This window comes from Haliaeetus albicilla, chromosome 4 (genome assembly GCF_947461875.1).
Source record: "Haliaeetus albicilla chromosome 4, bHalAlb1.1, whole genome shotgun sequence".
Classification (NCBI taxonomy): Eukaryota; Metazoa; Chordata; class Aves; order Accipitriformes; family Accipitridae; genus Haliaeetus; species Haliaeetus albicilla.
Genome location: NC_091486.1, coordinates 36,150,518 through 36,178,443, shown reverse-complemented (window position 1 = coordinate 36,178,443; position 27,926 = coordinate 36,150,518). Strand labels below are relative to the sequence as shown.

The window sequence follows — 27,926 nt, the reverse complement described above, 5'->3', positions numbered from 1 at the left end:
CCTCTTTTGTAATTTATTTTTTCCTGTTGGGTTTTTTTTTCCTGTTCATTGAATGAATTAAGAGAAGACAGACTCTGCTAAGTTTGATGTACAATCTTTTCCTAAGGAGCTTAGGATCCTTACCTTTGCATTACATAAATTCTATATTATACATATATTATGTATATATTCTGAAGTATTTCAAATGTGTAAATAGTTTAGCCACGCTATATTTTTAGTTACAATTAATATTCTGCAAGAAAATTATTTGTGAAATTCATAATTTAAGCAGATTTTTTCCATTTTACCATGAAACAGCAATATTTTAAGATGGCATTTAATTTACATAAAATATTTTAAAGACATAATTAATTTCAAAGGATATTAAGTGCTTTGGAATTTCAGAAAATCCTAGGTTATATAATATTACTTTGTTCCTATTTTACAGTTGAGTAATGTGTAATATTTGAAAGTTGTCCCTTGTTTATGGTTGTTCAGCTGGAAAGATCTCTTTTATTGTCATTTTCTAATGAAATGATGTACAACTACCACTCAACCTGAAGTAAAAAGGGCAAATAAATTACTCCTTTCAAATTCAGGCCTAAAAGTCTCCCAATTTAGAACACTGAAATCTTTACCTCTCTGAAATAGTAGGCCTATTCAGCTTGAGATACTTTGAGGACAGCTACTCACCAAGTACATTCCTTCCTTTTTTTTTTTAGCTGGCCAACTAGAGGTCACTCTTCAGAAATTTGACCTTAGTGTGCACTAAATTGCAAAGATAAAATCAGTGTTTGTTGTTTGGTTTGGGGTTTTTTTAAAGCTAGATTCTATTTAACACCTCATTTGTATAAATTAATAGCTTTTATAAAATTGGAACACATTTTCAATATCAAACTGAAATCTATTGCTTTGCTCGGTTTACTCATTTCTCAATAGCAATACTGATTTTGGTGTTAACATGGGAGTTGGACTCAACAATCCTTATGGGTCCCTTCCAGCTTGAGATATTCTATGATTGTATGATTATTTCAACATTGCTTGCCTAATCATATATTGTGAGAAGTCCTGCAGTTCTGTTCCATGAAAAGAAATTTGTTCCCAGAAGTTGCCAAGGGTGTTATTGTACTTCATCTGCCTTTCTGGCCATGTCTTAAAAATATTTGAATGAATTGGGCTTATTTTCCTCTGATTTTGAAGTAAGGTGAGTCCATCTGAGATAGCAAGCTGAATAGAGACCACTCCTATATGCCTCAAAAAAGTCTTCCCTACTCCACTGAGGATGCAGAAAGCAAAGCAAGTACACTGCAAATAACATTACCAGAAGATCAAGTTTACTTTTTAGGTTTACATCATCTGGCCATTTTATAATCACCCGTTTTAGTTTCAGTTTCTCTCTCACACAAATCTGAGTTCATGTCACTTTTACTAAAAAAAAAAAAAAACAAAAACATAAAATAAATGAAATGGACTATAAAAAGATTAATTATACTACAAAAAATGAACAATAGCAAGTTAAATTTGCTGAGTATATTTTGCTATAATTTTTAAAAGTATTTTAGAGATTTTTAAGAGAGGTATCTATTACTTACCAATACAGCTACATCCCATGCAACATTAACAACACTAGTACTGAAAGAATGCATCTAACCACCTACCTTTTCATCCACTGGAAAAAAATCCATCAGTTCTTTTCTGAGACACTCCACAAGTATCAGCAGGGGGGCGGGGAAGGGGGGGGTATATGTCAGTTTTACTAGAAAGTAACAAACCAGGACACAAACCCCCACTTCACAGGCAAAAGTCTCTGTAATACACTGCATGTCATTTTTTTGTCACACTCAACAAACTCATGCTGAGACTGCCAGAAGACAATGACTAAGCAGATGTACTACTTCAGTCTGATTTCTTCTCATGAACTAGCAATGCCATTCTCAAGTCCAAATAAAGAGGTCCAGTCCCCATGGTTTTTGTACCTTGTCTTTTTTTCAAAGCAGTTCTTTTGCAAGGACATTTCATCCTTGGCATGTTTGTTTCAGCTGAAAAAATGGCTTCTTCATGCCTCAAAGCTGCTTAGTTTTAGTCTAGGTGGAAACCACTGTTTTCATACTTACATACACACTCCACGGGTCGTTTTTAAACTTGCAATGCACACTTTTTGAACAGATTTTACTCTTAAACACTACATAGTAAGTTTAGCTTATTTCTTCTACTTATGAACTTTTGTCTGTCATTAGTCTCCTCTAAGAGAAATGCGATTTCTCCACATTAAAGCTTTGTCAGCACAGTCACAAAAAGGTAATGAACTGCTACACAGCTACCCACACTGCCCTGATCACAGCCAGAGAAGATCACTTACAATGGGAAAGCACAACTTTTTTTTTTTTTTAATTAAACATTTATCTTAGACTATCCAGCAATACAAGCCAGAACCTGTGGTCTTTTCCCTTCCACCGCAGTGACAAACATACCTAAATTCAGAAATGTTTCTAAATGAAGAGCTACACTCCTTACATTCAGATTTAAAACTCTTAAGTTCTCACGATTCCAGCACTGGAGTCAAAGAATGTCCTAATTAGCTATAACAATAAATAAGCAAATAAATGAAACTTTGTACTTTGAATTAATTTGTAAATATACAGAAAGTGAAACTCAACTTTTTTTTTTTTTTTTAATTGAAAGGGACTTGCCACCATTACACCCACAATAGAATACTCATTAACACAGTGCGACAGTCCCATTTCCTCAGGTAACTGGTAAGTCCGATATCTGGTTCGCCAGAAAAGAAAAAGCAGCAGCATAATATATGAAAAGGCAATTACAGAAACTGATGTGATGCCAAGCTATTAAGACTTATCAAATAGATGTCTTCTCAGCTTCAGCATACCAACTATATGAGACTGCTTTAATCCATAGCTGTAAAAATAAGCACCACAGACCACAAAGATTAACACCATTTCCTGCCTCTCCGTACTGGCTACAAAATATTTTGATTGCGCTTGTGTCCAGATCTAATGCAACTAAAGAAAATGCTTGTCAGAATGGAATTTTAGAAAGCTGATGTCAGTGTCAAACTTTGCACTTCCATTTTCCCAAACTACTCTGGTGTTTTTCAGTTATGCTTATCAACTGGGAAAAAAACCCAAACCAAACCTGACAAGAATTAGAGGGGGAAAAAAAAAAAAAACCAACATATCTCTTCTCATTATGATAATCCGTTAACTGCAAAAATAGGTCATGCCATTAATTCAGTTTGTTTATGTACATTTCCTTGGTTATTTTTGTTCTGGAACACAAGGTGTATTATTAACTAATACATAATATTAAACAATAACTTACATCCAACCACCTTAGTTAGCTTTGAGCCAATTCTAAAGAACACTAAATAGCACAGAAATTGAAGATCTTAAAAACAAAACAAAAAACCCCTAAGCTTTAATGGAAAAGCATGCTGATTTAGAGCAAGGCTGAAAGAAAAGTACACTCCCCCCCCCCCCCCCCCATTTTCAGTGCTGGCCCACGATCCTGCAAAGCAAAGAACCTGCAAAACAACAAATGTCTCCTCCCAATGTGGGACTTGACTCCTCTCCCAGTCCTGTTTCATGGTTTGTGAATTCTTCGGCCCTGTGTCCATTTTCTTCCACCAACATAAATTTGAATCAAGTCAGCAATAGTGGAAATATCCATGGTAGTGCTCTAGCAAGGACACTGATCTTCCTGGCTTTGGGGGACAGCAGTTACAGAGTTTGTGGCAGAGTTGGGGGTTATCTCATTGCTTTAAGGAATATTTATACACGGAAATCAGTTAAGAAATTTCCCAGTGGTAGAAGCCTGGTGTCTAAGTACTTTTTTTTTTTTTTCTAGTAAATAAAGTTTGCTGAAATGAAAAGCTTAATTTTTCAAAACTAAATTCATTTTATACTATTTTCTGCCTCTTGTTTGGAAATACAGTGATTTGACCACAAGAGAAAGAATTTTTAAAGCATAAATTACTCCTAAATATTCCCATAAAAGTTGGGAAAGAAAAGAAATAACATTTCACTATGCCAACATTCACAAATGTCTTGTTTTTCTTTTTAAATTATACACGCTAATATTCATTCATGAGCATAATAAACATTTTTTACTTTTGTCCCACATATGCATACACAGATTCCTTTCTATGTGCTTTATAGTTTCCCCCACTCTATTAAGAAGTGCCATGTAGCCATCAGGGAATTTCTATACTTCCAGCAGATGACATGATCACAAGAAGTTCAAATAAATACAGTTAGCTTATCTGGATGTTAATCTTATCAGCTGCTTCTCTGCCTGACCTAAAATACGGGAAAGAACAACATGGTTATTTGTGGATATAAATAATTTGCTTAATTTTATTCATTTTACTGGACCATAAGCTTGATGATATCCCAATGATTTATTTAAATAATAAAACATTTCAGTCAGGAGACAACAAACCAGCCTCCTATGGCTACTTTTGGGTAGTATCGTTAGTAGCTTTATTAGTATCATCAGAATCTATTTTATAGCAACACTTGGAGCCCCAGCAGAGGCTTAGCCAGCTCCTGAGGGATCAGGCAAGAAGATCTGGTCCTCTCCCAAAAAATTTACAGTGGTGTCAGTGGAAACAGTAAGCAATCTGCTACAGATTGGGAATTAATACGCTGAAACCTGCCTGTTTCATTGCCCATGGTCTTTATCTCTGACACAATCTTCACAGGGCTCTAAACCCAGCCGTTTTCATGCGTAACATTAAATGGTATCTGAAACAGCATCAACTGACCACTCATATAAGGTCAGAACTGGACCCAGCTTCTCACCCAGGAGAGGAGAAAAGGTCTCTCTCACTTTCTCCAATTAGGACATAAAGAACTGTGAAACTGCTCAGTAACAACATCCCAACAACTGAATGGGGCCCTAATCCAAGCCTTAATTCAGACATTTTGGGCTATGTTGGATAAGGGCCCAAAAACTAGCAAAAAATGAATTGTTACATTTTTATTTGTTGTTTTTCCAGTTTAAAAGTGCGTGCATTATGGGAGTTGCTCCTATCCCCAAATTACAGCCTGGAGGTTAGGGAGTATTTCCAAATTTATGAATGTGCTTTATATGCAAGGTAAGCATTAGTAAGGATAATATTTTCATTGCATGACTGCTGACTATAATTAGCATTAGCTACACACACCGCAATGAACAGATCAGCATCACACCAGAAGCCCTCCCATCATTAATACATACATTATGATTTTACAGATAATAGGGAAAAAAAACATGTGGCACACCTGGTCTCTGGATAATGTTGCAGACCTTTGGCTTGTGTAAGTTATTCCACTGAAGTAATGGAACCACTGTAATTTACACCAGATGAAGATCCGTTCCAAGATCTGCCTCTTCCAAACAGAAAAGTCATGACAGCAAGTCAAATGATCTGACTTGACAGTGCATTTTTTCATGCATTACTTACCTAAGTGTGACACTGCAATCAAAGGAAAAATATACTGCAAAATTATTCAGTGTTGAAAAATAACCCCAAAGGATTCACTACAGATGTGACCAGTTTCACTACTGCTCAACTAAGCCTTTCAGAAAAGTGCTGGGTGGGAGCTGGCTTCAAACACAGCCTCTAGAAAATCAGTAACCACAGTTTGGTGTAGGGTTTTGGGTTTGGGGTTTGGTTTTTTTTTTGGGGGGGGGGGGTTAGTGTAGCATTTTGTGGGTTTTTTTGTTTGGGGTTTTTTTTAAGGCAATAAGATCAGGAGACAACTCCTCTCCCCTGCAAGCATCTTGTTCCAATCTCCCTGATTAATGTGCACGGAAAGTCCCATTTTTACATCTTCATCTACCGTAGCATGTCAGTAGCCAACAATCCTCGGGTTAACCTGGTGCCAAGAATAATGTTACTGTATTTTCTTTTAGCAGTCAGAAGAATGGTTGTCTAGAAAGAACCAGGGAGACAGAACCAGGACTGAAATGGGATATCGCACCATTCTCTCCCCTAAATTAATGACTTACCATCATCCTAATTGCTTTATAATTTTATATTATCACAATTCAAATATGGCCTTTGACAGAAGTTTATTTACTGGAAAATTTCTACCAAGGGACAGTGCTGAGAACATAAGTTTTAAACAAATTTTTCTAAGTAAACCAAGCTAATCCTAAACTGCCAGCTTGATCCTGATCTCAGAAAGTTAAACATAGCCTATTCCCTTGTCTGTTGCATAGATGAATGAAAGCAGACCCCTCCATTAATTAAGTTTTTAGTCCTAGCTGCACTGGGAGAAGGTTTTGCACTTGAGGTCTGAAACTCGGAGCACACAGGGAAACGTCCGCAGCATGCATCGATGACCTTTTGCAGCCGAGTTCTGGTTCAGAAACAGGACTTTTCAAATGTCCCAGCGTGTCCAGTTCTGGGGGTTTGGTCCAGATCCAAAACTCTGGGCTTGTTTAATAAGAAGATTCCAGGCAGTCCACAGCTGACCCTGGCCAGTTGCACTGGAGCTCCAGCTTGCTGACGTGGAGGAGGAATATTGTGCAGGGACTGAGTAGGTCCAGATGCTTCTTCCCTCTTTAGAAAGGAAATTATAGTCTATAGAAGAGGAGCTTGGCACAGCCAACTTTCTAAGCTAGGAAATTTCATGATCTGTTGGAATATATTAACATGTACATTTTTAACTCCAACAGAGACATAGCTTGTTTCTGGAACAAACGTTTGATAGGGGCCGAGTTGCAGAGCCTAGGGGAATGTGAGGGGCTGGATGATTTCACTTCCCCTCGGCTAAGGCAGTTGGCAAACTTGGGTATGGTTTGCTGCTTTTTTGCTTTTATTGTTATGAATTGTGTGGATAGTTGATGGCAGGTTGCCTAGAGCCTGGGATAGGCCTCCTTCATGAAAGCTGAAGTAAATAAACAGTGGCTTGCCTTTATTTCACTGGCTCTGTGCTGATTTCAGAAATAACAAAGACCCGCTTAGCATGTAAAGGTAGCAGCCTAAAAGAATGGAGCAGGCTAGTTACACGCAGCAGCAGCCTGGATGTCACCCTTGGATCAGTAACTGCTCCTGGGTCTCAGCACCGACTCCAGGAATAACCTCTTCAGGTGAAAGGGATTTTGATTTCCAAGCAATTTTCCCAAGACCATTCCCAAGCTCTGAACTTACATTGCATACTGCAGACTAGAGGAAAAATAAATAAAACATGTGAACCTCCTCAGAGCTGCATTTTTAAAAAAAAAAAAAAAAAAGCATGTTTCATTCCTCATTTTCTCAGTCAAATTTTTTCTTGTGCAAATAAACCTGTTAATATCATGCTCAAATGAAGTGTTTATCATCTCGGTTTTACACGTAACCTTCACAGGTGTCTCTCCCTCAAGCTAGTTCAATGCCTACTGCATGAAAACCATTTCCACTACATGTAAAATATCTAAGGTTGCTAGTTCAGTGCCGAGTCAAACAAGAATCAAACATAGTTAAGTTTGCACTTCACAATCAGCTTAGTTGTGAGAATAAAATTCTGCTACTTGAAACATTCATTTGAAATTAATCACTTTGTTTACTTTCATGCTAATCTATCAAGGATAACAAGAAAAATGGACACGTTTATTCAACTTTTCCAATGTAGAAATGAACTCAGACTTATATTTAGGACTGTAGATCAATCATCGGTTTTCTAATTGTTTGTTTCACAAATGGGAATCACTACATATTAAAGAAACCAATTATCCCTTTTTATCTTCAAAGTCATTCACCTACAATGAAAAGAATTTGGGAGCAAATGAGAAATTAAGAATTTGGGAATTCCCAGTTTGAACCAGTACTGGAAGGTGACCACCAGAGGCGAAGCTGAGGCCAGGTGGGGTGCGAGGAAGGTGCAGGAACACAATCATCACTGTTCATCTTGCTCAGAGCAAGGAAAACTGGCATGTGAAATGAAGAAATGAAATGTCTTACTCAAATAAAAGTGAATTCCTTGCCCAAAAAGTGTTTCTCACCCTAAGAAGGGAGGGCAGCTCAGCAGCAGGGCTGACCAGTCAAACGCAAGTCCAAATCCTGCTTCACTGCCCTAAGTAAATGTCACATTGCCAGAGCGAAGTTCCCTCCATCATCCTACACATACTTTGGAGTGAAACCACACCTTCTGAAGTCTCCTAATGCCCTGCCCTTAACTGAGGGCTGAGTAACAGGCTCACAATCAAGCCTGGAGCAGGCAGGAGATGTTTATAAATACAGAGCAATGAATTTCTTGATTGACTGAACTAGAAATACCAAAGAATAAATTCATTTTGTGATAAAATTTCCTACAAATGGGAAATGAAAATTATTGTAAAGGTATTAAAGAGCAACATAAAGGCATCCTATTGTTCAATAATATTGTTTCTAGCCAAAATATGGAAACAGCCACCCTCACAGCAGTGCTGACAGAGATGATGTGTTTCTTTCATGGTGTAGATTTGAGGGAAGGCGCAGCAGAGGGCATAACTAACCATACATTTCCCATAAATAGTTATGTAATTTCAACTTAACTGCACTGTAAGCTCTACAAAATTCCTCTATGAAGTATATTTTTTATGTGCACCTCATTGTTATGGTTGGCTGGATTTAGGTAATCATGTACAGTTTGAGGTCAATATGGAAAACAGGCTTCATTCATTACTGGCAAGCTCTGTCCAAAAAGAATACACCCTGACAAGCCCAGTGATCAGGCACCAACGCAGAAGAGCCAACTGGTAAGGTACAAAGCCTGCGATTGCCTCATTCAGAACATAATTGCTCTTCAGAATATCTCAACAGCAATAAATTAAATCCCAGATCTGCAGCTGGTAATAAACAATGAAAGAACAGAATAGCATCCACGTAAATCATCTCTCTCGTAACAGAAGCATCTTCTTCCAAATAAGACAGCACATGAATATGTGTAACAGTCTTTTCCAAGACATCCTCCTGCAATTGAGCTATACAATTAAACATTCCTGATGTAAAACAGGTGTCTAGAGCTCGCTGTGAAACACCCTTATCCAGAAGGTGGCCACTGTGTGAATGAATCTGTAAGGAGGACCTTCCCTCCTGAGTGTTCCCTGTCAGTATCCAAAGGGAATAATCAGAATCAGCAGACAGCTGGAAATAGATGTCTCATCACTCTATGTTTCCACACCCCTAACTATGAGCAGTGCAACATCATTAATGCACAAAGAACTTAGGCATAACGCTTTGGTATGTAAACTGTTTTGGAAGGGGTTGTCATTTTACTATGATGTAGCAATATGACACTTACAAAATAATCCAGAAATAAAATCCATTTCAAAGTTCACATAATACAGGAATATTAAAATATGATTAGTGAGGCACTTTAATAGATCTTGAGAAAAATTTCTCTTCGACTTTCTATTTCCTGTTTTAAATCTCTGTCAGTGCTTGAACAAAAACATTATTGCTGCCTTGAAATTTTAGTGCCAAGTCACACAGATCAGAAGAGCTTGTAATACTGACTCAGAGGTACATTGCACAGGAGCTAGACTAGGCTTCACACAGGCTCCAAAACTTGCTTTAGAAACTTAATCCCTTTGAATCAGGACTCAAGCACCTAAAATCCTGGTATTATCCTTTTTAATATAAATATCCTTTTTAATATGTTTCTTATGAACATAGTAACACCTTAAAATGAGTGGAAAACTTTCCTATACAACCAACAACTGATTAATTTCAGGTAATTGCTGGACTATTTACATGTTATAAAAATAAAGAATTCAAACACATGACAACTCAGAGAGAATACTACTTAATAAAAAAAGCAAAGTCAGTTTGGATCAAAGGGAGTTGTAATATGTTTTTCTACTCTCTGTTCTGTTCTTCTTAATATTCTTATGCAGCCTGAGTAATATATATACCAGCTGTTCAAGGCTTCACCAAATCTTTCCTTTTTACTAGATAGGGGATGCTCATGCCCAGACCAAACAGTACACATTGGCATACACACTAGTGACATTTCTTTCTGCAGAAAGTTTCTCCTAGTAAGCACCATCTGAATCACTGGTGCAACATATGACTTGAACTTTAATCATATATGACACACTAGAAATTTCACAGGCTACGAAAACCTGAATTTTGCAAGCATGTCAGACTCTTCATAATACAACAGTGAGTGTATTAACACAGGCGCTGGAAAACTCATTATGCATTTAGTTGGACTGAAAGAAAAACATTGCCCTTCAGGCAATTTGTGAGAGGACAATTCCATTTCCAAAACCAGAGCTGTCTGGTAGCAGGCTCCTGATGGGAAAGAAAAAAAAAAAAGGAAAAAAAGAAAAGAAAGAAACCAAGAAAACTAGCGTAGACTAAAAAATCGGAAAAAGGCATTTTGAGAAAATACTTTGTGTGCTTCATTAGTACATCTATAATGTCAGTGGCTAATGGCTAAATCTCCAAGTTCTCCCAGCCCCAAATCTACTACTGGGCTACAAAAATGTATAGCAGAGCTATACATGAAAAATGGCACACACCTACATCACACTTAGGAACAGGGGATATGTTTAGTTCATTAAGACTTGAAAGAAACATTTCAGGTGCCTGAAAAGATTGTGCTGCCTTGCACAAAAAACATTAATATAATTGCTATAATCATATACCGTCTGTAATGACCTACAGGTTACACAGCAGTTGCTTTTTAATACCTGTATTCCTGAAAAAGTTAACTTTGCTATTCCTAAGCAAACTGAAGATATTAGCTAAGTTTTTCAGCATAACAGAGGCTATTTTTAGCCAGAACCATATGCAATTTCTTTTACTAAACTTGCCTTAACCACAGTTGTGTGATACCATTTGTTGTTGTCTTCTCAGAGCAAGGCTAGCAGTACTAAAAACATTGTTTTCACAGGGCACATGAAGAGGCAAGAGAAGCTCCTTCTGCATTAACTCTGAAATCATTTGCTAAATCGGGGGGAAGGGGAAGGGGAAGAGGAGCAAACAAAAAACCCAAAAACAACAAACAAAAACCCAAACAAAACAATACAAACAAACAATACAAACAAAAAAACCACCCCCAAACCCCCAACAAAACCTACGCCATCATCACCCCTGGAAAAAACCTCACATTCTACTACTGAGACAAGTACTAAGAGAACCAGGCCTAAGCAAGTTCTAGCCTCAAACTTCACAGTTTGTTAGATATCAAAAGGGCTCATAATAATTAGCTATTTGTCTTGCCTGGCTATGACAAAATGTCCGAAAGCTACCTCTGCCATTTTAATAAACCGTTATAAGTCAATACTATCTGCAAATGTAGGAGCATCAGTGTCCTGGTATTTACATTTCATTGTGAACTGCACTGCATTGTATAAACAAATGACTTTGAAAATTCTAAGTCTTGCAAACTTCAGGAAGGAATTTCAGTTTTTCAGCCTCCAAAAGGGAGGAGAAAGACAGACAGACAGAAAGACAGATGGAAAGACAGAAAGAGAAAGTGCACACACACACACACGCAGGTGTAAGATGGAGAGTGAATTCAGCCATCTTAAAGAAATAAAATGCAATTCAGGAAAAAAAAATCATTCCAATTTCTGGTTTTTGTGACCAGAAATATAAGCTGGTAGTTCTAACAAACAACCACTGGAAACTAGTTTTAGTAAAAGTGTACCTTTTTGCTAAACCAGCCCCAAACCTATGGTTTAAAGTCAGAAGATGAACCACTCCATTAATCCTAACCAGATTTAGTTTTATTTGATTATACTGGGAGATAATAGGGCACCATTAAAACCATACCTTTTTTTCTTCTGTGAAGGTGGAAACAAAAGGACAAACTGGAAAATGGACTTTATACATGGGCTCAATAAGTCAGCCTATACTTATACTGTAATTAATTATAGTAACTGCTGCACAGTGTCTCACAGCTCTCTCCAAGAACAAAGCCCTTAAGCAACTATTTGATGAAGCTATACACTCCTGGATCTTAAGACTTTTCTAGCTAATTTCAGTATCATAATAAACCTAATAAATCTGGACAAAATACTATCCAACAGCGCATGCTTTCATTTCAACTCATCTTTCAGCCCACAGACCAGCTTTATCTCAAAACCAGTTAAGTATTTTCAGCTGTATTTTCAGAAGTTTAAATGTTTAACCTATGGGATAAGCAGGCTTAAAAAAAAAAAAAAAGGCAGCACAAAGCAAAATGTCTTACTTCTTTTCTCAAGTGAACTCTACTTGCCAAGTAGTCCCAATTAAGTAATTGAGGCTTTGAAAGCAGGGACATTTGATGCAGACATGATGAAAAGCAGCAGGATCTTGCTCTCGTGTGGCATTTTGAAATTGTGTGTCAAGAATTGCTCAGTTGTGATTCCTGTCCCAGCAAAGAAAGGCAAAGAACTATCACACCAGAAAGTTTCTTCTCATGGCATTGAGTCAACACTCACTGACATTTATAGGACTTGGTGTAAGCCACAGCTGTGTCCTGTTAGAAAACAGGACTGTAAGAGCTTCCCCTTTCCAGCCAGTCACATTCCCTCCTAGTACCGTCTGCCCAGCCTAGGGCTCCTGAAGCATTCTTCCAGGCAGAGCTACAGATTAGGATGTTACACACACCAAATGTTAAGTCACTATCCAGTTTAGGCATGCTTAATTCTACCCCAAAGCTAAGTCTTTACTGAACATTTTGTAATTTCACATAAAATTTAACGGGAGTTTGTGTATCATACTAAGCACATGGATCATCTTTAGAACCCCAAAAGCCTTAACTTGCTTGTTCTTTGGCACCAAGATCCTGCAATGACCTTTTCTGCATCAGATTTGAGCACAGAGTAAACTCAAACCAAAGCCACTGAGCTTCTCCTGGTTCCCCCTGAAACAAGAAACTGGGCTGTGTTTGTGGGTTGATGTTTACTTGTGATTGGAAGCAACCATCAGTCAAAATCGTGTGAATTTGTGCAGAAAGATAGCAAAGCTTAGCATGGTGGTTGATTACAAAAAGTCTGCATACCGCTAATGCTCCAGTGATAAAAGATTTAAAAAACACTGCTCGTATGAAAATAATCTCTACATGCGCTTAATTTTTTCAGCATAATTGGTTAAATATTTTTAAGATAACTACTCTTATTAGTTATCTTTGGCAAGATAACTCACTGCTACATCATCTTTCCTAATTAATTCTTAGTGCAGATGAATAGATCCTGATGTTTGTTGCCTTCTTTCAAATGAAAAACTGAAATAATTAAAGTCTTCATTCATTAAGGTAGTTAGGCAAACATAACTAGGTACCAGTCATCTCATTACAACAAATAAGGCTATTCATGTGCTTCAAGTTAGGTTCTAAAGTACTCTTCTGAATGGGAGACTTAAATCACCAAATATTTACTTTCTGTGTTCATTACATTCAAAAACAAACAAAATAATCTGCCCATCTTGCACAGTGCCTGTAAAATAGACAAATTCCATCCTGCAGAGGTTTCCTAGGAAACCAGGGGAGGCTCAAAGAAACAGAGAATAGCTGGACAAAGAAAAAAAAACAAACAAACAAAACAATAAAAAACCCACAAAGAACTAAGTGCTCCATATCTTCAATTTTAAAACCATCAGAATGGTATCACTAATAAAAATTAGAGCAGTACAATTCACACTGGTTGGCCCTGGCATTCTTCACAGGGGCAAACATGCACAGCCTGAAGAGATCAAAATTTAACTCTGCTCTCCCCATCATCCCAGCCTGCCCCCCAAAAAACTAAAAATACCCCAAGAAGTGTGAACGTTTGGATACAATGTAGTAAAGCTGCAAAGTTTTGGTCTGTACACTAAAAGGACGGCCAACCCGCAGAGAGGTGTGCTTACTGAAACCTTACAGCAAGCAACAGTTTATGTGATTCACTGTCTAGAGATTTCTTTGCTGAGGAGCCAGATTCCACTTCTGAAACTAGTCAACTATTCAACATGAAAATTCATGCAATTCAAGAAATACATTATTAGCACAATTACTCAGTATGTATATTACAGTAATACCCTAAGGCGTCATTTGAGATGAAGGATGCTTTGTGCTCAGCACTGCACAAATTCATAGGAAGATCCTGCACTTTACAGTAACAACATAAAATCAAAGTATGCCCAAGCTACTCAGTCTCAGTATTCAGGTTTTGATAAAATTTTCTATTACTACAGCAAACATTTCAACCAGAAAAAAAAGAAAACAAAAATAGGTAAAGGACAATTTGTCTAACCTCAGTCCTAATTTTTGAAGTAGGCTTCCAGCACTCTGCCAGTCATTAGTATAATTCCAATATTCAGTGCTGTCACAGCAGCCATACTGTAGTGTTGGCTCTTCCTTCCCCACATAGCTCCATTTTCCATGTTCTGCTTTGCTTGTTGCCAGGCTTGATGCCTCTTACATCAGGTTCTTCCCTTCCTTCGTTGCCAATGCATGTTCCAGTATTTTCTGACTCTTGCCAAAGCAAGCATTTAAACATCTGGAAATCATCCTCCATTACTTTCACCAGCGAGATGCATCTGCCTTTCAATGTAGTTCCCATACAGTGGGAATGCCTGATGTCTTAAGACATCACACTTTATATATATATATATACATATATATATAAAATGTACTACATATATTTAACACACTGTATATTACTCTATTCCAAAATTTAACATGCAATGAGTTACAAACACATGAATTTTTTTTTTAAATTTAAGCATGTATACTAGTAGGTTTATAGCTCAAAACATTCCTGATTTGAGGGAGTTCTAAATTACAGATATTTGAAATAAATATGGAGCAATACATTACATTCAGAATTGTCATTTTTTCTAATGCATGCAATTTGAAATTGAAACTTATTATTTTTTCACTAAGATTTCCTGGGGGGGGGGGCTGTAATGGACAAAACAAGATTTCAGTTGTAAAACTGGGAGTCCTTTGTATGACCTGCCTGTAATGATGACATCAAAGTGCCATGATTTGAATACTGGGTCTAAGAAAGTCTTAACCGTGTCTTCAGAAGTTGTTGCTACGTGCATTCCTGTCGTGATTTAACCCCAGTCAGCAACTAAGCACCACACAGCCACTCACTCACTCCCCCACACACCCAGTGGGGACAAAACCAGGACAATTCCCCTTCACTACTCAGACAATTCAAGCTGTTTTTAAAGGTTCAGTTTTATAAAGTATAGGATTGCTCACAAATCAGATGCTGTGTGTCGTAAGATACAAAGTATGCATAATGCAACAATTCTGCCTTGTAAACCCTTTGTCGAAAACATAGGTTTAGTGCCTCACATGCCTAAATAAACACTGTCAAGGCTGATATATAGCATGTGAAAAGCTCTTCCATGTTCTGCCTGAGTTAAAGAAAATACACCTTCAGCATTAGAGGTTCTTTAACTGCATCATGAAGCTAAGAAGCTCATTACCTTTTCTTTTAGAAACCAATAGATTTTCAGTGCATGCATTAAGGTGAGTTGGTTTGAGGGGTTTTTTTGTAATAAAAGCAGCCACTCCTTCAACGGAAAATTAATACAGAGGAAAAGGGATACTATTTTCTGTGTATGCCTCCAAAAGAGTGGAAAATGCAAACTATTTCCGCTCCTTTTCCACGGCCTGAAGTCATTGATAGGGCAATAACGCCTCAGTCACACAGAGCCAAGGGGTCCTCAAGAGGTATGAGCCCCACCTGGCAAACAAAGTCTCTCTGGAAGTTCCTGCCTCTTCTGCTTCCCTTCATCATCCTTTCTCAGAGCTTTGGACACACTGAGGATTATTCAGTCTAACAGGTGTGCACACAGCAAAAACCTTGAATAAAAGAGATTCAATCCTCTGAATATCTGTCCTATTCAAGTCCAGGTCCCCTAAATTTCCATTTTACCATCTTCCCCCCCCCCCCCAAATTACCACTTAGGCCAACATTGGACTTGATCACTGAAGGATGAACAAAAGCTTCTCATTCTTTTCGTTATGCTTTTCTGCCTAATGGATCATGAGGACTATATTTTTCTTTACCAAGTCCTACTACGTGACAAAGAATGGCATCCTTAGTTTTAGCTCCCTCTGATCACAGAGCACAATGCAAACTCTGTTGTTGTTATCATCACTCCAGCCTACGCTTTTCTGAGATAACTCCCCTCTTTGTATGTTTTACCCATTTTTTTGCAGATGGCAAGTATTTCATTCCTCTTTATCATCTGTAAGTTTCATTAACATCCTGTTTCTTTCCTGATCTAGATTACAGAAGACCATCTGTGAAACGATGAGATTTCATCCACAGTAAAGATACATTACTCTTAATCACATATCTATCTTTAATTTTCCCACCACTCACAACAGCAACATTCAAGACAATACTAACTTTAAGATTTCATAAGACAGGGAACCAAATGCTTTACTAGCAGACAAATGCTTTTACATCAACACAGCATAAAGCCATCAAACAATTACCTTTTAAAATCATTGGTGGGGGAACCCTGCAATGTCTTCCCCCTATAACAACAGCCATGTAAATTATAATTCAACAGTACACACAATGAATGATGCTAAAGTTCTCCCTTAGGAGACACAGAGTTGGTGCAGTGCCATCTGCAAGTCCGACCTCTAATATATTTTGGAAAGATCTGTTCATATCTCCAAAGACCTGAAGTCTAATAGATTTTCAAACTTCCTGATGAATAAATCATGAATTTTCCAGGACTGTAATAAATGACCTTTCCTTGTAGAAATAATACCTGACAACTAAAGACACCTTCAGCCAGATCAGTATCAGCAGCCATGCTGTTAGGCAACATTAAGCCAGGACAACCCCAGAACTACAACGTGTTTTGCTAGCTGGAGCCCTCTGGTTAATCTCCATTTCAGTTGATTTAGTGGGCAGGTTTCCATGGGCCTGGTCACAGCTACCACAGGGAATGCTCTCCTTTCTTGACCTTAACTTCTTGTGGAAAGCATCACTACCATTAGGACTGGGACACATGTGAAGATTAAAGTATATTCTCATCTTCTGATAGGAAGAGGAATTTCAGGAAACCTGCAGGAGTCTTAGAGGAAGAGCGAGATGACCCAGCTACTCAATGACATCTTTCCAACCAGGAGGCTCATCATTAATGAAAGTGAGAAATCCAAAGGTAGATGATACTTTACTTTAAAAAAGATACGTGTTTATTGATTATGTTAACAAGTAACAATAATTATAATTCATAATCTGGGTCAACTGAATGTTCACAATTCAGGGTAACTTGATTTGCCCAAAATAGCACTGATGGCTTAAAGATGGCTAAATCATCCTTATGCCTAATAAAACTAACCAGTGTCTCCTAGTCTAAAGGAAGTTCCTCTTGCTAATAAGATTTCAATTATTTCTCTCAACAATGACATGGGATGCTGTTATCCAGCTACTGAACATGGGAGGTTCAGTATTTGGAAAACTTAAGGCACTGCAGCTGAGGGGAAAAAAATCCCACACTTTAAGATAGACAGAAAATGAGACAAAAACAATTATCATAGGATAGCAATCACTATGGCATTACAACACGTTTTCATTAGATCAAAAGATTTGGCAGAACCCTGTGTAGAAAATATTTGTGAAAAGCTTGGTGGAAAACAGGCAATCAAGCAAGCACAGCTTCTGTTTGCTGCTTCTACTTTAGTTTTTTCTTTAAATATTTTTTCTTGATCTACTGGGACATTTAACAGGACAGGACACATGAGACTTCAGACTAGAAAGCGATTAAATATCAATAAAGGTCTTCTATGACTTCTTGGAAGAGAGAGGACTGTTTTAAACAAAATCCTCGGCATAACCTCTGAGGTTACCTGTAGTAATACAGCTATCCAGGGACAGGTGACAGTTCTTCTCGAATGAGGAACAGTTTCTTCCTGGCTTTTAGCCTGTATTTATGTTACCATTTTAATGTGCAGTATTAATCTTGGAGCAATTGGGCCAGGACAGAGTCATGATGATACCTTTTATCTCCCTTAATCTCTTCCTGCACTACACTGTCATTGTGCCTTTAATCCTTCACTTCAGATGGTCAGCTTGCTGAAGGATGCTGGCAAGCATTTCATGACCAAAGAGTATTTGGAGAAGATATTGTATGGACCTTCTCAGCCAGCCATCTACTGCACAGCAGGGAACAGGGCTCAGTAAAACAGTTTACTCTTCTGTTCCTACTCTAAATGAGTTCATGTCCAAAACTCTGAATTCCTGCCAGCAGTATCAGAGCTGCTGCTTGTGTTTCTATTCAGCCACATTATCCAAAGAACAGGGGCACAGAGATTCAAATTAATTCGTTAGTCCTCCCATGTTACCATTACATACTCCAAAGGCTATAAATGAGAACTAGTGAAGACACAAAAAACAGGGAAGTTTTTCAGTATAAAAACAACTCCATTGTATCATGCTCCCAACTGTGTTATTTACACAGTGCTACAGAAAAAGACAAATTCTCCAAAACTCCAATCAAGTTTCAGCTGGCAGCAGCATGGCCAAGGAACAACCTTAGACCAGCTCTCCAAAGACCAGACCTATCTTCAGCAGCCAATAAAAATGGAATCCCAAGGGTCTGCATGAATAGAGGTTCCCTGTACAGAGAGCATCCCACTGCTGGCCCTCTGACAATCATCCTTAATCTTTGTGCTTACATAACACATGACCTTTCCGCAGCAAACATGGGTCGGATAGTGGAATAATGGAATTGTTTCTCACTAGAAGAATAAAAGACAGCACAGCAGGCTATGAAAAATGTACGTTGCTTACTCAGAAAAGATAATTGTAAGTAACGGTTTGGATATTTTAATTACCACAGCACTGAGGGCTTATCAGCATCCAAAGCTTCCTGCATGCTACTGTTTTCATAACCATAAATCAACCTATAAAACAAGAATTTATATGAACAAGTTGTTGTGTCACTTCCTATAGACAGTATCACTGTTTTACCCTTTCTGGTAGTTCAGCAACAGCACTAACTCCAAATTTCTCAGAATTTCAGTCAGGAAAATCATAAATCATAGAATGCAATCAGTGACAAAAAGTGTGGAGAAAAGGTATAATTTGTACACACATAATGTATTGATTAAAGATGTAAACAGAACACAATATCACCTCTGAGGTACTTCTCATCTTCAAAGTGTTACGTGACTTATAAGCCATTTATTCTCTAGCTTGAAAGCACCTGATTTCTTAAATAACTGAAGAACGCTTACTTCATAGTACTGAAAGAAACATATTTTCCTCATTCCCTTCTCATTATGCTTTGAATTATTGCATCAGACATTCCAGATCAAATTATACCTGACCTTCTGCACATGACAGTCTCACCAGGGCTTTCAAAGGGCAGTTTAACAAGGTGGGTCTGTTGCAGTCTGAGATTTCAGGCATCAAGTGCAACAATCTTTCCTCGTGCTCTGAAAGTTCAAACTGCAAGAAGCCTTTGTCAAAAACTGAAATTCCAAGTTAATCTGATTAATTTATTCATTTTACACTAAAGGATACTTGGGTTTGCCCTGTGCATTAGATTAAGAATAGGTTCTTTTGACTATAAAAATAAGTTGAAGTGCAAGCCCAGTCTCTTTTCACCGACCCAGCTGAGAATCCATTGGATTGACACTTTGATTTATTCTTTCTAAGAAGAATTTTTGAGAAAAAAATTCATATCACCAGGACCTTACACACAAAAATGTGCAAGGTCACAAAGACAAACATGGGTGAAACAATCAGTGTACATATAAGGATAGATCACATGCCTCCAGTTGGAATTTCGACTATTTTTTATTATTACTTCATAATTTTTTGGCACTGAGTTTGTTGCCTTTCTCTGTATATGGAAAAATAGTTGCACACAGGCCATGAACATCTGCTCGGGTTTTTTACAGGATCATAGTGTTTCAGGAAGGTCTGCCTTCAGAATTTCTGCTTCCCCACACATGCACACAAGAATCCTTGTGTTTCTTTTCTCACAAAAGACCAAAAACCAAGTAATGTGGTGACTTCACCAGTCCTAATTCTACCCACAGAAAAATCATGTAACTTCCAGTTAACCCAGATAGAAAGAGTAAATACTACTTAAACACCAGATGCTCTTCCTAAGCCGTGTTTTGCTAGGTAAATTTATAATCAGTTCAGGGGTTTGGTGGACTTTCATTTTTTCTGAAAACTTCTAAAGAATTGACAAATTGAAAAAGGCTTATTTTTATGTTAATATACATTATTGTTAAACAGGACCAATCCTGCAATGTTTTACACGAACAAATCAACCTGACAGAATGTTATCATATTGAAACAAATTGCAAAGATGAAAGGACTTCACCAAGAATGAAGCGTGAGCATGCCAAAACGTGAATGACAGCATGAAATGACCATTTGGTTTCTATGGCAATAATCTATATTTGTAAATACTGTGGCAAAAAAAAAATGCCTGCACTAACAACCACAGCATGCAATTCTTCAACCACAAAGTATTTTCTAAAAAAACCAAGCTAATGCGGCTAGCTTAACATGACCCTCAATTTTACATATTCCATAATTTTGAGCAAAAGTTTACTCAGTCTGAGCAGGAAGAATCTTCTCGAGGACTCTTCTTGTGGAAATTTCTCTATAGAGTCTCCTTCCCACACTTTTACAGGCAGGGGAGCCAACCACAAATATTCAGAAGTCATGAGTCAGTCCCCAAAGAACTGTAACTTTTTTTTTTTATAAATAATGGATTCTCATTTTCTGCTTGTTTAGAGCTATAATCACTTCTATTTTTGAGTTGTTTGCTATGATTAAACCCACAAACCTAGACACCTAAATGCACGCTTTCTCATTTAGAAAGTAGAGGTACACAGGTAAGTAAATGATCTGGGGATCTGGAACTTTGGGGGGGGGGGGGAATCAAGTATCATAAGATCCTCACTAAAATTGTGAGAATTAGCAAGAGAGGGTTTGGGTTGGGGTTGTTTCTTTTCATATCATTCTCCTTAAGAGCTCTGAGGATTCTTTACAAAGATGAAAGACCCATAAACCCCAAAGAAACATCTGGCATGAATACTCAATAATTCTCTTACCTCCTCACAGCTACAGCGGACTTTCCCTTGCCATCATATTCCCAACACTTGCTCAGTGAGGAGACTGTGCAATGTAGTAACGTCTTTTCTCACTGAAGATAACATCTCTAATGTCAGTGAGGGGATAATGGACATCTTTAATAGTCCCCCATTCAACCACCTGAGCTGTTTCTGTCTCTGTTAAGGCCAGTCCATTCTCCTCTCTCCTTCACATGGTTTCCAGACAAAGGCAAAGACCTCAAGAATTCGAAGAAGGCAAAAAGAATCATTGTGCTGGTTTTGGCTGGGATAGAGTTAATTTTCTTCACAGTAGCGAGTAAGGGGCTGTGTTTTGGATTTGTGCTGAAAACAGTGTTGGTAACACAGGGATGTTTTAGTTACTGCTGAGCACTGCTCACACAGAGCCAAGGCCTCTTCTGCTTCTCACCCCACCCCACCAGTGAGGAGGCCGGGGAGACACGAGAATCTGGGAGGGGACCCGGCTGGGACAGCTGACCCCAACTGACCAGAGGGATATCCCAGACCATACGGCATCATGCTCAGCGTATAAAGCTGGGGGAAGAGGGAGGAAGGGGGGGACGTTTGGAGTGATGGCGTTTGTCTTCCCAAATAACCATTACCCATGATGGAGCCCTGCTTTCCTGGAGATGGCTGAACACCTGTCTGCCCATGGGAAGTGGTGAATGAATTCCTTGTTTTGCTTTGCTTGCATGCACAGCTTTTGCTTTACCTGTTAAACTGTCTTTAGCTCAACCCATGAGTTTTCTCACTTTTACCCTTCTGATTCTCTCCCCCATCCCAGCCGGGGGTGGGGGGGGCGGGCAGTGAGCAACCGGCTGTGTGGGGCTCAGTTGCCGCCTGGGGTTAAACCCCAACAATCATGAATTCAAATGGAACAACCATTGTTTGGGTTTGCTAGCTCACACTGTCGAACAAGGCAAGTTAGATACTTTTAAATCAATACCAGGGCTCACACTGATCTCAGCTGAAGTAGGGCTGACACCACAACAGAGGGTCAGGGAAGGATAAATCACTACAAAATTCACAGGCAAGTGTGCGTTGCAGAAACTGATGAGAACCTAAAGGCAAGTGTAGGATTGCGGTGAGAAATATGGGAGATGGTGGCAACAGACCTCACTGCCATGCCCACGTGGAATTTGCACAGACAAATCCCCTTGAAGGAGGTGATTCCCACAATTTCAGTTCTGATTCAAGTTTACCGAGATATTTTCCACTGACAGTGTGTTTCTAGTTTTCTTAAATAACTTTTTTGAAGAAAGCAATCCCATTTACACTCACAAGTGGATAGGAAAGGATCCCAGAAGCATGCACAGCTTCTGCCAGTGTTTTTTTTTATCCTGAGCCCTAAGGAAAGAGGAAAGATTACACACTGTGTGGAAATCCCTACACCAAAGGTTCAGGGCTTGCAAGTATTCAGTGCTTAAACAGCACATAATTTCAGCCATCTCCGGGGCACTTTTCGGCCCTACTGCATTTCTGAACTAGTCTGGGCCCCTACACAGAAATTAAAACCAGGATCTTTCAGTCTTTCTAGAATTTTGCAGTGCTGACTTTATTCCTAAATAACTTCTAAGTATGCACATTTAAAACAACTAGTCTCAAAATGAGCAATTTTACCATACCAGGTTTGAAAGCATCTATTTTTCACATTTTTATGTGCGTTTTAAGTGTACATACTATATAGCACTACCAGCCAAGTGTTCTTGAGCAAAACCAATCAATCTGCAATGGCTCCAAGAGAAAAAGTTAATATAGAAACTGGCACTACTTAAAAGCACAGCAATGGCAAGTGCCAAAAAAAAAATAAAAATTGTTAAGCCGTATGTTTGGTTTGAAGAAATATTACAGTTCTTTCATTAAGTTTTTTAAACCATTTTACCTGTTTTATTATATTCAACTTACCTATCACACCCTTATCATGATAAATTCTGTAACATGCTTCTGCAAAAGCTATTTCTTTCTTCCACTGTGGTTGAGTTGACAACCAGTATTTAATCTTTCTCATTTTTTCTAGGACTGGCATGAAAAATGACTGGTAAAACACTGTTTTAAGTACTTTCTAAAAGTCTGATAGTTTTATCTAATCTAAGCTTCCTGAAATACCTTCCTTGCTTCCCCAGATACCTCCAATATTTGTTGACTACAACACCGATCTTCAAGTGGCACATTTGACCAACCGAATGGGGAGAAGGGAAGCAGCTGTATAGACAAAAATCACCTGCAGTACAATGTGCACCGATGCTAGACGTCTGCACAAGTACTAAACCCAAGACAAACTAAGGGTAAAAAGCTGCCCGTTCTGCAGTATTTCTGGGCTTCAATCAGGAACTACATAAAAACTGAAACCTTTTGTTTATGCAACTAAACTAGACTGTTGTGTAGGATGTACTCCCCCTTCTTCCTCACTGTGCACCATCTCTCACAACACACTCAAATAGTTTGGGGGAGGGTAATATAATGAACATTGGAGAAGGAGCTTCCTTGTGTGTATGGTAGACAAAAGCTATTACATTTTCAAACAGGAAGATAAAGAAGTGAAGTAAGTGCAAACAGCTGTCACTAATTTATTACAATATATTTTGCTCTCTGACTTACCACGTACCTCTCTGTTTCCTCAGTCCTCAGAGTATGGGAAGTACATCACAGAAGGTGTTGCTATGCTACTGGCTCATCCCATAATTTCCATAACAGCAACAAACTAGTAAATGACACGTAATAACCCCACAGAAATCTCATGTAAATTTTGCCCCCCCTCCCTTTTTTTTTAACAGCAAAAAAGCTATCATTTTTACTAAAAGGATATCAAAAAAGTGAAGTCGATGTTTTCACAAGTGTTTTCTTTGGTATTATATGCAACTGAAAAATGCATAATATATGCCTCCCTTTATGGTAAGCACATGAATTATGCTCCCAAGATTATACAAAGTGCCCCCTCTATGGGACTCCTTCCACAGCCGTGCATAGTCAGGACAGTCTCATTTTGCTTTGTAGAAGAAAAGTTTCAGAATTACTGCGCTGTTTTATTCATCAGGCTTCGACTCCTCCTCACTTGTGCAACGCAGCGTATTACCAGAGAAGTTTAGTTTCAAGAAAAACTAAACTCTTGATAATACGCAACAAAATAATTGCGAACTATCGTAGGGCAACGCGCTAGTCCCTCTGTTGCGCACTGCTTGGAAAAGAAGCCAGCGTTACACACGAGAAGCCTAGGAAGTACGTTCAGGAGTACAACAGCTACCTACTGTCCCAAAAGCAGCGTTCTCACGTTTCAGGAAACCAACCTACAGCGCGACACCATCCGGACTGCCGAAAGAGCACAGTCCCCGCGCCTTCCCCTGACCATCGCGCGCTCTCTCTCAGGCATTGAAATGGTATCAGACAAAACCGGACAGAAAGCAGCCTGAGGAGTTCAGGTACGCAGCCTGCCAGCCCTCCCAGGGCTTGCGACGAGCCGCCGCTGCCCGGCTAAGCCGGCCCGGGGGCGGGCGGCGTGCCGGCGGTGTGCCACCGCAGCCAGCCCCGGGGGTCGGCCGGCCGGCCCCTCCGGCGGGGGTCGGGGGGAAGGAGACCGAGAAGGAGAGGAAGGAGGAGGAAAAGAAAAGGGGCGGGGGGAGGAAAAGGGGAAATCCACGTTTCGGCGTTTCTCTAAGACAAAGAATGCGAGAAAGCGGCGGTAGTTCAGCGCAAACGACTCCGCCCTGCGAGGCTCCTGCGCCTCCCTTCTCCCAGCTCGGCCGGCCCGGCTGCCCTCCTCCGGCCCCGCAGCCGGGCTTCAGCCCCCTCCCCGGCACTTCCTTTTGTTGCAAACTTCCAGCCCCGCCGGGCAGCGGGGCTCAGCCCGAGCGCTCCGCGGCAGCGCCGGGCGGGCGAGGTCTGTCGGGGGTCGGGCGGTCCGTCCGGGGTCGGGCGGTCCGTCCGTCCCCCCGCCCTGCGCCCGCAGCGAGCGCCGCGAAACGAAACCCCGGCTCGGGGAGCCGCCCGCTGCCTTCGGGGCAGCTGCCTTCGGGGCAGCAGCCCTCGGCGCACACCCCGCTGCCCCCTTCTCCGCGTATAAAAGCCACGGGCTCGTTCCTCTCGTACCCCGGAGGTTTTCCGTTCCACCTATTAGCCGAACCGCACAGTAAGCGCACCGCATACAAAGACGGGGGGGTGATGGTCGTCTTTTTTTTTTTCTTTAGAGGGAGAGAGAGAAACTCACCACCGTCATAGTCGTCCTCTTCTTGCGCCTTTACGGTTACAAATCGGCCTAATAAAGCAGCGAGGATGAAAAAAGTTCTCGTTTGTACCCAGATTGCCATCACGCCTAGATATTAGGCATGTATCCTCCCGGGCAGCAAAATGTGCAGAAACGTAAGGTTATTTTAGCACCATGAAGCCAGCTGGGGAGTCTTTCTGCCTTTCAGCATCAGTTCCAGGACAAAGTCTGCGAGCCCTCTTTTTTTCAGCACCAGCTCCAGCGCAGTCTGCAAACACTCCTTTCAGGGGATGCAGCTTTAAATAGGAAGAATGCTGCCTCCACTTCTCTTCCTGCCCCTTTTCAGCTCGTTCAGGCTCCTAATCATCCACTCCCTGCCAAGCAACAGTCTGATTGATGGTAAATAACCGAATCAGAGCTGGCTTCACTCTTCCTTGAACTTTTCTCTTTAGGAGTACACTTACGGGATATTTCCCTGCTGCTGTGCAGTGCATGTGCTGCCTCAGGACCATTTATTAAGAAAGCAAAGCAGAGCTCCGTAAGAAGCTGCCAGGAAGAGAAAGCTCTGCTTTTAACACACCCAGCCCACGCTTCCTGGGAATGGAGGGTATAGCCCCATTTGGAGCCGATTCCTTTATTGTGAACTTGATCCCTTCCAGCTTGCCGAGAGGAGGATTTCCTCCTCTCCCTTGATAACTGTCCCCTGCCTTGCTGCAGCTGCATTATCAAACACCACTCCAGTCCCTTGAGAGAGGCCACAGAGCTACCAAGGTGGCTTGTTTCAGGAACCTGTAAATAACCACCTTTCCCCTCAAAGGGGAATAATCTTTCTCAAATGAATTCTTTTCTGAATAATCTTTCCTCAAATGCATGCTCTATATTTACTGTCCTACCAGTTGGGAAGACTATCACGTATCTCTGGAAGATGCTCTACACATCTAACACCAGAATGGCAATCCAAACTATCCAATTACCTGCTTTTCTCCAAGGATCTCCACCTCTGGTCCTGGAAACCTACCTAAGCCGCAGCCTAGTATTAAGCCCTTAACAATGCTCCTTAATTAGCATTCTAGCGTGGGCACTAAGTAAATCTCTCTTTTGTGGATCACTTGCAACTGGGAGTAGGATGCTAGATTTTTTTCTTCCCACAGTGTTCACAGTCTGCATAGCTCCATTACTGATCCCTTCATTTGCTAAGAATGGGGCTGCCTATACCTGCAGCAGGGAAATAGATTCATCTGTGTTTAGCCATTTCAGCTGGAGAACAATCCCATTTGAAGCAGATGCAGTGAGAATTAAATCTCTTCACCTGGATTTGTGCAGGTTAGCAACACTAGCCCACTCTGGTTATCACAGCATGATTTAGCGCTTTTCAGTGATGCGGCATCCTAAAGCCTGTGAAGTTTTCTTCTGTCTGTTCAGAAGAGCAGCATACCCAGAAGAGGAAAGGTAACCCAGAAAATGGTGTAGCACTACAATACCTACTCTAGTAGCAAAACCAGGGATTAACAGAAGAATATGCTGAAAGACAACGAAATCAAAAATTCCCTGCTCTCTTGCACCAAGCAGTCTTGACACAGCAGTCTTAAACCCATACAGGGTTTCACTGCAGGAGCATAATATCCCACAGTCCCTATTGCTCAAAAGTGGTAGCTATGAGAAAGAACAGAAATAATGAAGCTGTGCAAGCCGCTGCAATTTTATTTTGAAAAGCAATCATAATCATTGGTAAGTATCAGTTGAGAAACTCAGAACTAGAAAAACAAAAGTTCACATTTGTTAACCTGCCTAGTCATAGGTTGAAATTCTGTTTTGACAGGTTCATGAGTACTTGCACTGGTTCGCTAGTCTCAACAGTCATATATTTTAGATGTCATACTTCAGGAGAACCCCAGGAGATCTCCCTTGGAAAGCTGATGTTACACGATGCTGGCTAGAAACACCAGGTGCTTTAGATCATATATCTAGTTTAGAACCATATCTGACCTTTGCCATTTGCACTGTTCTATATGCACATTAGTTTTAAGAGAGCAGCAAACAAGAAAGCTTACAGCCGTAACCCAGCACACTACCATTGCTAAATCATCACATGAAATTACACAATGCAAAATCAGTATATACATTAGAAAAGGAAAATAACACATTTTAAAAACCACACTACACAAGCTTTCCCACAGTTGGAGGTAACCTGTCACTTATAGTATTAAATACAGAAATATTTAATATTAATAATTTAAGAGGAGAAAGGCTGAGAATATGGACAGTGTTTTGAAAAGTCTCCTGTGCTCGTTGATGAAAAACCATTACGACAGAAATGTAGGTTTTCCTGAACTAGATGCTACTAACTGAAGGGGATTTATGTGAAATTTCTTATAATAAAGCTGACAACTGCTCAGAGAACTCACAGCTCCAAGTCCTCCATGCTGCCTGGGGAAAGCTACAATGAAACCACAAGGAATTCAGACTCCATCACAGAAACGGCCGCACACTGGTAAAACTCGCCTATACAGTTGCTAACTTTGTCTTGAAAATTAGATTAAGTTCTCATACTTATTTCCCAAGTCTTAAGTCTGCAACAGGTTGGTAAATTCCTAGTGTATTCACAGAAAGAATGAGAATGAGCCTTACCATCATTATCTCATAGCCTCTGAGAAAAACACCAGAACAAGAACAATATTGAATTACGGTCACTTTTTTCCCCGCTGATAGCTCACTGGTGGGGCGGGGGG

General features: G+C 39.8%; 1 protein-coding gene across 1 annotated transcript in view; it reads right to left on the bottom strand.

The window, feature by feature from the left end:
* Positions 1 to 25,508, bottom strand: part of COL5A2 (collagen type V alpha 2 chain) — a 111,733-nt gene extending 86,225 nt beyond the window's left edge. Inside the window, exon 1 of the mRNA XM_069781917.1 lies at positions 25,201 to 25,508. Coding sequence (XP_069638018.1) covers positions 25,201 to 25,300 — 100 coding nt within the window. The 5' untranslated portion in view covers positions 25,301 to 25,508. The remainder of the gene's footprint in view (positions 1 to 25,200) is intronic.
* Positions 25,509 to 27,926: the final 2,418 nt, after the last annotated feature.